The 12146-nt window shown below is 45.2% G+C and overlaps 1 protein-coding gene across 2 annotated transcripts in view; it reads right to left on the bottom strand.

The window, feature by feature from the left end:
* Positions 1 to 1680: 1680 nt before the first annotated feature.
* The window catches only part of SLX4 (SLX4 structure-specific endonuclease subunit), a 37035-nt gene continuing 26569 nt past the window's right edge, over positions 1681 to 12146 (bottom strand). For both annotated transcript variants that reach the window (XM_067306152.1, XM_013939883.2), the window contains 4 exons: positions 8316 to 10804; positions 6808 to 6910; positions 6093 to 6575; positions 1681 to 5562 (listed from right to left, as the gene is read on the bottom strand). In XM_067306152.1, coding sequence (XP_067162253.1) covers positions 5226 to 5562; positions 6093 to 6575; positions 6808 to 6910; positions 8316 to 10804 — 3412 coding nt within the window. In that variant the 3' untranslated portion in view covers positions 1681 to 5225. The remainder of the gene's footprint in view (positions 5563 to 6092; positions 6576 to 6807; positions 6911 to 8315; positions 10805 to 12146) is intronic.

Below are 12146 nucleotides of genomic sequence, written 5' to 3' on the forward strand. Positions count from 1 at the left end.
TTTCTGATGAGCTAGTTCTGGCCCTTCTTCAGCAGAAGGGAAAAAGTTCTTCATACTCCAGGTCCCATCTGAAATCTCAGAGAAACAACTCAAGAGAGCAGAGACCTCTCCTGGGAGTCAGCCAGGACGGCTCAGGTGCCCTGGAAAACAAGCGTCGCAAAAGCACATCAGATACAACAGTGGCTGGAGCAAGATGAAAGAGAAGAGTTAACACGTTCATGCAGTTTAAGGCCAGAAGACACCATGAATGTTAATGCAGAAACTCACTACTTCAGACTAAAAACTGCATGAATTATTGGAGATCTTGCAAAACAGAGCACAAAAACCAGGATGATGCAGTGGTTTTTAGACAGTCTAATGTCTGCTGCTGCCTTTGTGCTGTCACATTTCTGTCACCGTATGTTGTTACTCTGTAGTAAGTATTTTAGCCCACCCAGACCCTATCTCACAGAATATGGAGCCTGGCAGAAAGCTGAGTTACACTGTAAAGTCTGAGGAGCAGTCTCTGGGGTTGCCTACCTGGTAAGCATCTGCTCCAGAGTAGCCCTGTGCGTGTTTATTTTGGGCTCAGTTAACCTAAACTGTGCGGGGAATTCACCCCTCCATTCCCCACAAAGCTCAGATGGGAAGAAAAAGGCTTTTTCTTCCTAGGGTGAGAGGCCGTCGGAGGTTAGGAAACACCCAGCTGCTGGGGGAGCCAGCCCAGCTCTTGGCACCATGGTGCCCAGTGTCCTCTTACCTCCTTTCTGCTGTTAGCTTGTGTTATGCTTTGACAAGACAAAGACCTATCACATACAATAGTCTAGAAGCAACACTCACTGCTGCATGGGGCTGTGACGGTGCGATAAAGCATTATTCCATGTAGCCCTTTTCTTCTGTTTCTGTGCCCAGGATGTTCTGCGGGCTGCTGGTACTGCCAAAGTCAGACCATTCCTTTTACCTCTTGGTTGGTTTTACTTGCTCTTGCCTCTGTGGCTCTTGGTTTTCTTTGACAGTAGCATGGCCTGGACATCAGGCAGGATATAAGATGTTGTTCCCCAGCTCCTCATCACTAAAGACGGCAAGCTGTAGGCGATGGAGGACAATCCTTGTCCTCTTGTCTTGTGCCGCATTCCCACACAGCTCCAGATTTCCAGCACAGCAACATCGGGGTGCTGACATCCACTGCTCTGCGTAGTTTCTCTGCAGGGCAGCCACTGACCATCGCCTGGGGGAACTGCAGCCTGGCCTGTAGAGAATTAAGACCTTAGCTCTTACTTTACTGCCCTGCTTTCCCCAGCCTGACATGGTAACTCTCCAGCAGCCAGTGCCTGCCTGTTGGCACCAGGATGAGGGCTAGGTGGCCCTTTGGTCTGGCCCATCACAACAAGCACGGTCAACCTCAGGGAGAAAAAAAATCAGAGTAGCAAGGGATAGCCCTTGGAACTGAGACATGGAACATGTATGTCATGTCTCTGCTGTGGAGGAAAGGAGGGCTGGATCAGTAAATCAAACCTTTGCAGAGCACAGAGCATTTTAACCACTGGCAGAACCTTGATTTTGGTCAACGAAAAACCTGGGCACTAAAGCAGCCAGCTAGCGAGAGACAAGGAACCTGGGCAGAGGAATGCTGCAGGTACCTCTGAAATCCTGCTCTGGGAGACAGCGACTGAGTCACAGAGACATCTTTGTCGAAGGCTGTTCATCTCTCTCTGTCACTTTATTGTTTCATTAAAAACCCAAACAGTTTATATGCAATGCCTTTAAAAGAAATTTATACAGGAATGTTTTAAACTCTCACTAAAAGGCAAACAAGTGCATTTGAAATGTATTTCCAGAACACCTCTAGCCTCCTTAAAGAACTGCAAGAACGATTGCTCTTGTATTTAACCCTTCAGTACCTAAACTTTAGCACTGTAAGCATATTTGGGGTTTCTTGGCCCAGTAGAAAGGGAAGGCACAACAGTCATCACCCTACGTTTAACAGTATTCAAATGTTTTTAGTTAAATTGGTCCCTACATGGGTCTTGGCCATGGCAGACACCAGGGGGGTGGATTACATTCAGTTAAGAAATGCCAAGAGAAATAGGGTGACTTCTGGAGTGAATGGACACAGAACTGTGCCTGTACAAGAAAAATAACTCTCTTGCCAGATGCAAGATTATTATATAAACATATGTAGCATAGCTTTTCAGAATAAACCTTTTGAGACTATTTTTGTAGGTAGGAAATGTGATAATGCACAAAACAACGGACTGCAAAAGTGTGCCCTAATAGTATCCGTAGTCAATCACACAGATCGTTTGGTTGCCACAGCACATTTAGAAGCACTGTTTTCCGAAGCTCATTCAGAGCTCATCTGGTATGTCTTGGTAGGACAAAAGCTTTATGCACTGCCAGTAACATATTTGCTACTTTTTAACTTGGAAAACAATTGAAATCTTAGTTGAAAAGGTCCTTTTCTTGCAGCCATGGAAGCATTAAAGCAAACAAATAACAGAGTATTTTTGATAGCTGTTACTACAGAGTTGGAAGTAATTACAGGAACAATTACAGAGACAATGGATTTTCCAAGACAGAAATAAGTCTGCGTTAGGAACATACAAAAACAGAGAAATATATACAGATCAAGCTGACTGATAACATATAATCACTGGCAGATGGTAACATCAACGTTAGCTGGAGGAGACACCCTTTGCTTATAGATTAATGGAGCAGGCGAATGAATAACTGCTTTCTGATAATTTGCAGCATATGTCAGATACATCATTGTGATCTTGAAGGCTGTAAAGATTTTATATTTTTTCCCCTCTTCTGAGAGAAGTGTTAGAATTACCAAAGACATCTCATTTTGTCAACTTCAGCCACAAGGACACTGACACAAGCCTCTGCAAAATGTTATCTCCAAACCCTGACAGCACAGGTGTTTAAAATTATTTTTTTCCATTAGGCAAAGATTGTCCAGTTGCAAGGTTTAAGGAAGACAGAGATAGGAGGATGGAGACACTTCCAGTGACTAATATTGGGTTTTTTTCTTAACATGCTACCAAGTTTCTTATGCCGCAGTGCTATTAGTTGAACAATTGTAATTTGCATGCAATGAAGTGTGACCCTGCATTTGTTGAAGGTTAAGATGTAACAAAGAATTGACTGCAAAATCTTTGATCATAAATATAAGTCTTACTTAAAAATGCAGCAGAGAAGCTGGAAAGGGATCTTACTTATTTTCACATATTAAGACTGGTAGGTATAACTGAAACTTTTGATGTGTATGAAATGTGTACTTGAGAGAAATACACGATACACTATGGGAAACAGTACTTCCCAGAATGCCACTTCAAGGCAAGCCTTGGCCTTTTCATGCAGGAAAGTCATCTTTAATGGCAGCTCTGGCACAGGAGAATGGGGAGGAAAAGCGACGTGATTGACAGGGAAGGAAAGGAAACTAAAAAGCTCCTGAAAATTCACCAGCCATGGCAGAAGGGGCTGCTAGGAGGTCCCCACACCATTGCACACGCCACAGCGACACTTGACGGAGAAGAGGAAGTTCGTAAGACCTCAGCAGCTGCAGAGCTGGCCATCCGTTTCCCCTTAACCATCGCCCACCCTTCCCAGGCCAGACCAGACCCTTCTCCAGGGTTGTCCTCCTGGCAGACCAAAACACCTTCCCCAGCCCTACCTGGAGTCTTCCCTACCTTTGGGCTCCACATCTCAGACACACCTGGCAGCCCGCCTCTCTCCAGGTGACCGATCCACCATTCGCCAGCCGCTGCCCGGTGATCTCTCTCGTTCCGGCTCTCCGTGCTGCTGGGCCCCCGTGACACGACTCTCCTCTTCCTCCAGTTCTCTGCTGAGGGTTTTAGCCAGTGCGCGCACTGTGGAGCTGCTGCTGCTCCCAGCTAGACCCAGTACTGCTACTTAGACTCCCCCCAGTCTCTCGTAAGACATTACTTGTTATAGTTTATCATTAGTACCTTACAAATTGTTTATTGTATATAATATAAATCAAATAAAACTGAGGCTATATTGTATCAAAAATAGAAAATATTTATATGTTCCAAAATACATAAATATGTTTCGAAATCTGGCTTCTTTTTTAAAAGCGTTGTGTCCATTTTGCTGAGTGAGACCCTTTTCAGATTCAAAACTCTCAAAACACAGGAAAGTCGGAAGAGCTCATGAAATTAAATACATAAAAGATGGCACTTTAGGGTCCGAGACTTCCCCAAGAGTTCCAGATGTTGTTTACAACCTAAGATCAGTCCAGGTTGGAAATGAGACTCGTTAAGGAAGAGGGTTTAGATCAAGATACAAGAAGTGCTGAAAAGATCCAGTGGTCACTATAATACTATCTTCTTAAAAAAAATCTCTGTCAAGGATGTACTCTGGTCAGGCTACAACGACAAGGTAACACAGCCCTCAGAAAGTGGAGCAGATGATATCTTCAACACAGATCCCAGCATGCAAGTGAACACACACAGCTGAATGCTGGAATCCAGAAGGCTTTCACACAACATCTGGTGTCAGAGGGCACTTTGGGGAGCCATCAGAAATATATTGGAAAAACAGCTGCATTGTTTTGCAGCCATTTAAGAAACAGATTTAGGAGTTTTACCGGAGACCACAAATTGAACCAAGGACAGGAGAGAGGCCTCTTAATTCCACAATGTTCCCTGCCTTAACAATCGGCAGGGCCACTCGCACACTGAGTAAATGAAGACTGTAAGTCACTGGGGTCTAAACATTCAGTGCTTTACACAGGGGCAAAGGGATTGGTTTCTTGAAGATGGGTTATTCTACTGAATACTGGAACTTGAAGGGTGAAGCACCTCACAGCCCAAGCCCAGGGCAAGGGCTTCGGCAAGTTTCACTGGAAGAAGCACCTGCCCCTGGAAGCACCAAAAGGAAGGAAAGTCAGGGACCTAAAACCTATTAGAAAAATGGAAAGGAAAGATAAGGCAAGGAGGAGGAAAACCAGGGGAGACAAACAGAGGCTCCAGTGAAACCCTGCGCTGAAGGCAGTACAGCAACAGGAGGAGTCTGTGCCAGCTCAGAGCAGACAGCACGGGAGCAGGAGCTCAGTTCAGATCCATTCTCCAGCATGTCATCTGGACAACAGGCCACAAGGAGGAGCAGCGCACCCACCGATCACACCAGCAAATCAGGCACCAGCCTGGAACACGGTTTCCAGCTTATCAGGAAGGTCCCGATGTACAAAACTCTTGAAATGGAGGAGAGGGCTCCATTCAGTATCGTCTCCTCCTTTTTTTGTTCCCCTTTCCTTTCTGTTCCTTCTCTTTCCGGGCTGCAGCCGTGGTAAAGGTGATACAGTGGGCGTCTAAAAAGTCCAGCAGCTTTGCCTTGGCAATCTTAATGCCGTTCTGTTTCAGCTCCGAGTGCAGTACAGCCAGCTCAAGTGGCTCATAAAAGAGGATCTTGCGGTACAGGGCTGCATTTGAACGGATGTAGTTCCTCACTGCCTCCAGCTTATCTGCCTCCTTGGCTGCTGCCTGAGAAGCTGGAAGCTCCTCTTCCTCCTCTTCGGACTCAAGAGTACAGGCCTCAAATTCATTAGCAAAAGAACTAGAAGCGAGAAAAAGCAGACAAGTGATCAAGAAAAGAACTGGTCATCAAGGGCATGTCCAGAGCTCCCCAGGTCCCCGGATGCCACTCCTTGCTCCTGCCTGCAACACCTACTGCTGGCGTACTTGCGGGCTCACCGTGTGCAGCACCACATGTGGCCTCTGCTGAGCAGTGCTGTCTTCTCACTACTCTAGTTGCAGGCTCTCACTCAACCCTGTGGGGCTCCTTGACACTCCGACTTGCAGAGCTGCCAGGACATGCCAGGTTTGGGCTCTGCCCACACACAGTTTCAGCCATGAGCTCTCAGAATAGCTCACTAGAAGTTAGACTAAAACAAACAAACAAACAACAAAAAACCTTACTTCTTTTGTACGACTGTTTTGACCTTCAAGTGACAAAAGCCCACGGAAGGTAAGCTGTAGTACAGACCCCTGTATTCTGCATTGACACTCATTTCTTTGTTTTCCATTTTCCCAGGTCATCTCTGTCATGCACAGTAGAGAGACTCTTTTGTGTATTTGTTCCCCTACCTCTGTAACCCAAGAGAGATGTCGCTTCCATCCAGTGAAGAAGATGCAGATTCCTGAGATGCTGAGAGCATCAGCTCCTCCTCATCAGCTGCCAGAGAGCCCCTCTCTGGAGATACGTTTGGCCTCTTCTGCTCTCTGGCTTCTCTGGACTGATATGTCATTTCAATTCCCTCCTTAGCTCCTGCATAGCCTGTTTCAGGTGGTCCAACCAAGTCATCACCAGCACTCCCCACAGCGAGTACTGAAGAAGCTGTAACAGCCTGCTTCTTTTTCCTCGCAGCATTTGAGCCTTTGGCACGCTTTCCACCTGCAGTCCGGTTTGCCTTCGACTGCCTAGAGAGTTTGGCCGGGGACCTCTGCAAGGGAGGCTGGGAAGACCAGATTTCATCCTCCAAGTCAGCATCCATGTCCTGGTGAGTATATTGGAAGATCTCCTTCAGCTTTAACACCATCTGGCGTTTTGGGAGAGGACGAACTCCAAATCTAAAAGAGAAAGGTGGGAGTTTAGGCTAAGATAATGCTGCGCCTTCCACTGTCACAGCTCAGGAATGCGACCAGGCCAGGAAGTCCAGTGGCCAGCTGGAAGAGCATGATCTCAAACAACACTGACTGGAACATCATCAAGTTTTCCCTTTCAAAACAGGAGCTTTCTTTCACACTTCCTGCCAGCAGGTTTCTGCTCATAAAGAGATGTACTTGTGGACGTAGTGCTAACCTGCTCAACTCCTTCTTCAGCTCCGGGGTCTCCATAATGGAGTAAGCTGGCATTGGAGTCATGGGAGTCTCAGGAGGCTTGTCCCTCTCTTGACAGGCAGGTTCTGCAACAGAATGAAGTTACTGTCATCAAAATTAGTACAGAAGGACACAAGAGGGCTGATATCTTCCCCTCCCGGTGGTAAATATTCTAATGTTATATAGTAACTGTTTAAGAGGCACTGCTTGTCTGCACGCTCTTCTACTAAATACCTTTATATTGGACAGAACAATCAACACTTCTTTTGTCTTCTGGTCTGGGATACTTGTTTTTTATTGACTTTAAATCAGAAAACAGCTTAAATTGAGACATATGTCAGGTCTGAATACAAAGCCCATTCAAGGCTTTGTTAGAACAGTTGCAAGGTAGTTAAAAAGATATGTTTACTGAATTCTGTGAAGTGGTTCTTCCCCCAGGAAGGAAATTTCATAGTAGAAACTTGATGTAGAAGAAACCGAACAAGTCAAGATTCTGGGGGCCTGAATTAGATACCGATTTAGTGATACTGATTTACTCATTCTGTGAAGCACAGTCAGTCTCACAGGTCATGTTCTAAACCCCCGTTGTTAAACTAATCACTTAGTATAGCATAATTAGTAATATATCTAATAAATACTAAGAGATCAATTACTATTCGTAGATCTTAGATGGAAGGAACTATGCAAGTGCAACACAATTAAAATATTAATCCTAGTAAGCAGTTGACCCCAGAGAGGTACACTAGTATTTTGTGCATCGTCAGACATTCAAGCGGAGAAGGCTCAGCTCCTGCTCACCACTAAGTGGAATCTGGTGGCAAAGACAAAGTGCACCCTGGCTCTCAGTCTTATGTGTGCCCTGTAACTGCTCACTGTGTCCCCCACTCAGGCCATGTGATGGGCACACAAAAATCTGTTACAAGAGCCCAGAACCAGCAAACAGAAGGCAGCGCAAGTCAAGGCAAAGGCGCATCAGGAGAGCTTTGCAGGAAAATATGCATGGAGCCTACCCACAGGCAGGGGTAGGCACCTACCCCTAGCCAGCCTCTGCACCTCTGCCACTGAGTGCAAAGCTTACCTGAAGTCTTCATGTAAATGTTAGCACATGCATCAACTTATGAATGCATGAAAGACCCATTATTGCAAGGAATAAACATTCCCTAGCATGCAAGTTGAAAGCTAGGTTTTGTTTTGTTTTCTGTTCTTCCTCCAGGTAACCTCTCATAATTTCTACAATGAATACTATCACTGTCAAAGAACCAGCATGAATGAAACGCAAATGGCTATGCTCCAACAATCCCACATATTTAGAAACATTCTCTCCCACATCAGAGGCTGACTGTACCTTCTTTGCGCCTGGCCCTGAATACTTTGGATCAGAAGGCCAAAATACCCTCTCAATATACCAGGTGAGCAACAAACAGGATGATCACCTAAAATGATAACGATTTAACCTAGTTCAATGAATCTAGTACTGATAAAAGCTCTCACCAGGAGTCTTTACAAGCTCCGTCTGACAGGCACCTGCTGCAGCTGACACCCTCTGAGACAGAGGAAGCATCTCTGGGAGTTCATCTTCCTCTTCTTCTTCTCCTCCACCCCAATCATTCCAAAGTTTGGAGTTCAGGTAACTTAGTCTACTGCCCACTGATGAACATGCCTCAACAGGACTCTTTTCAAGGTGAAGCAAAGTTGTTCTTCTGTCACCAGGACTTCCTCGAAGAGGGGTACTGCCCTTAATTCCCTGTGCTTGGACTGGGCTCTCCCACTGGTCAGGCCAAGAGTCAGGTTTGGGGCTGCCGGCAGCGCTGACACTTGCACGGCCAAGCCGGCTGGAGTTCTGGCTGTTACCTCTGACTGGTGACAGATATTCAGCATGCCAACAGTCATCAACAGGGATTGGGGGCTCATCACAAAGCAAGACACTACTACCCAAAGAAAGTAGACTTGCTTCCTTTTCCCCTTCACTGTCCTTTATCTCAACCACACTGGTATCTGCTTCATCTTCCAATGACCGCTCATGGCTTGGAGGCACAGGTTTGGACATAGATGAGCTTTTGGCACATTTCCTTTTCATGCTGGTGTTGCCAGGGGAGAGAACTGGATCCACTGCAGAAACTGAGGGGGTGTCCATGGAAAATGGTTCTGTTGCTGGGCTGCTGGAAGGGTTTCTTTCACTGACTGAGTTCTCCTTCGGCAACTGTTTGTCTGATAACGTTGTTTCAGGAACTTTTACGAAGCTGACAGCCATTTCATGGTCATTGTAACCTACCGCTAAGCTCTTTGTCCCAAGTTTAGACCTTGGTCTCTTTATACAGTTAATACTTGTGACCTGCGTCTGTGTTGAGAAATTTCTGCTTTTGCTCAGAAGTGGTGTGTCCGGCACTAGCCAGGAGCTGTCCGTACCCGAAGACTCCTCGTGACCAAGCCCTTCTTCATGGCTCAGGTTCAGACTCTGTTTGCTCTCTATACAAGCACCTACTTGGCTGCTGAGAGGCAACTCTGTGGACACCGTTACATCATTATTTGTATGTACTGCATCTGTAATGCTACATGAGACCTGGGATGATCTCTGCTCTGTTTCAGTGACTGATGATGAGTTATGTTCAGGTTTTGGTATCTCAGGACCTTGTTCTATGCTAGCACATTTCAGTTGCCCGGGGATTTCCATTTCCTTCGGGGGAGAGCCTAACTCTGGTGACGACTTCTCTTGTTCTAACTCCATTTCATCACCAGAAGATAAAACAATAACATCAGCCTCTTTTTTCCCCTGAACTGCAACATCCTGAGTTCTGATGACCGGTGATGACAAAACTGAAGCATGTTTATGCTTGTTTAAATCAGTGCAGGAAAGCTCTTCTGGAGAAATTGTGCTCTCTGTGTTCTCATTTTCTGAGGTGATGTCCAGCTCGCTGGCTTTCTGGAAGGATATTTTGTGAGATGGGAATGATTTTTTAATTCTGTTTTTCTTTGGTGTTTTTGCTTCTCTGGGAAATTTCCTATTTGATTTTGGAGACATAGGTGAAGAGCCAACAGCAGGAAAAAGGGGCATACAAGGTTTAGGAGGAGGACTGCCACAAAAACCATTCCTACGTGGAGAGAGGTCTTTTTGTGACTTGCTGTATGTAAGCAAATCACTAACATCAACATGTTTTTCACTAAAAGCCTCTCCTGACTCTTTGATAGCTTCTTTCATTGGGGAAGGCTCACAATATTCTATCTGGTTTGCAGAAAATAAGCATTTATAATTTTCATTCATATCAGTATCACTGTGGGAGCTAGTGAACTGTTCTTCCAAGTGGTCTTCCTCTCCCAAATTATGTGAGACCTGAGATGACTTGGAATCTTTCTCACCTTCCCATCTCCTAATCGTCTCTCCTTCATTAGCTGTGGTACCATACGATGCTACACCCCACTTTTGAGGTTCAAACTGGCAAGGCACAGAAGTGATTTGTGTGGCATTCACATTTTTGCACCTATTTATATTCTGCATTTTCTCTTCTTGTTCAGACAATTCACATTTGGATCTTTCCACATCATTGTCTTCCCTCAGATCTTTGAAGTCATGGCTTATCGAAGCAGATTCAGATCTCTTTGCCTCTTCTTTCTCAGTCTGCTGGTTCACACCTTGGGCTGCCTCAGTATCACTGCAGATGCTGTAATCTGTGCCTTCACTCACCTCTGTTTCACCTTGAACCATCTTTCTCTGAGTTGCAGCAAACTCATAGATTTCCTCCAGCTCCTGTTCACCCACCCCATTGTCATCTTCCTTCTGGCATTCAGGGCTCAGCACAGCCTCTTCTTCCTCATCTTCACCCACCCACACTGACTTCAAGAGCTCTTGGAAGTTCTCAGCTCTGTTCTCACAATCTTTGTCATCCGTCACAGAGATGAGATCATCTTCTGAATCCACTCCAGAAGACACCTGGCTCTCTCCAGTGCTGTTTTCACACTTGGCCATCAGTTCTGTTACACCAAACCTGCAAGGATATAATAGAAATGTTAATGTTTCTCTCCTTCAAAATTCCTCCATGTTTTAGTTGCCTGATCACTCTAGTGAGTCTTGTGAAGAATTTGTGTGAGGATGCTGGTTTTTGCAGGAGGTACAAGCTCTAGTGTACCCCTAACATTTAGAATTTCTTTTTCCATGTGTTACTCACATGAAAGCATCAGATTCACTCTTCATTTTTTATGTTTGAAACTAAGCAACTATAGGACTACATTAAAACTCCTTTGGCAGTTGCACTGGTGAGTGCCCCACAGCATGGCAGGGGCTGGATAATGCCTGTAATGTTCAAGCTTCCAGGCCCTTTGGAGTGACAGGGCACCTCTGTACATGCATACTGGCAAGCCCCAACCATTACCCTTCATGTCTCAACATGGGCTTCTCAACCACATTCCCCACTTCCATCTTACCTGGGAGGCCACAAGATCTACTACACAGTCTTGGAAGAACAAAACAAGCTGGGGAACCAAAGCTGGCGCAGCTCATGTCTGTGCTCCGTGCAGTGTGTGGATCCCAGTGCAGACTGTCCTCTAACTTGTACCTGAAATTCTTGCCAAGAAAACTACTAGATGTGCTTCACCTCTGTGAGAACAGCTAGGGCACAGGGATCTTGGTTTAAAACAGAGGGGTCATCAACTCAGGAACAGCACAGATGCAGCCCACCTGACTGCAGTTAAAAATCCTGAACCGCCATTAAACTAAGGTAAATCACTGCCCACTCAAGAAACAAGATCCCATTTACAATTTTTTTGGTTTCTTCCTCTTTCATAGGGTCCTTTAATTCTAAAGTCTTGTGTTTGAGCAGTTCTTCAGCAAAACAGAAGCCAGCAGGCTCACTGCAGACACTCTACCAGCAAAAAACCTTAATGTCATTGCTACCAAGGGCCTGGATTTAGGACTAAGATAATGTATTAAGGACAGATACTTAATCCAGTCTACCCGGTATGTTTGACACACTACATGTGCAGAGTACATTCATGCAAATCTATTTAGCTAGACACTACCTCCCACCCACAGTCTGTTCTGTTTCCCCATAGTTTCCCCACTTCTCCCTAGGAGTAAAAAGTTAAACTTAATTTGTGAATGTGTTGTGCCAAATTAGGCACGCAGTTTCCTCATTAATAAAAACAAGTCAATAACAATTTCAGGTTTTCCCTCCATGCCACCATAATCTTCTCAGGTTTCACAGTTATTTTTTCCCCTTCCAAACAATGTATTCCTACCGCTACAGAGGATAAACTCATACCTAATCAAGGAGAATTGATCAACTGACTATCAAGATAAACACACAGAAAAAAAATATATGTTTTTTTCTC

Source organism: Apteryx mantelli, chromosome 16 (genome assembly GCF_036417845.1).
Source record: "Apteryx mantelli isolate bAptMan1 chromosome 16, bAptMan1.hap1, whole genome shotgun sequence".
In the NCBI taxonomy this organism is placed as follows: Eukaryota; Metazoa; Chordata; class Aves; order Apterygiformes; family Apterygidae; genus Apteryx; species Apteryx mantelli.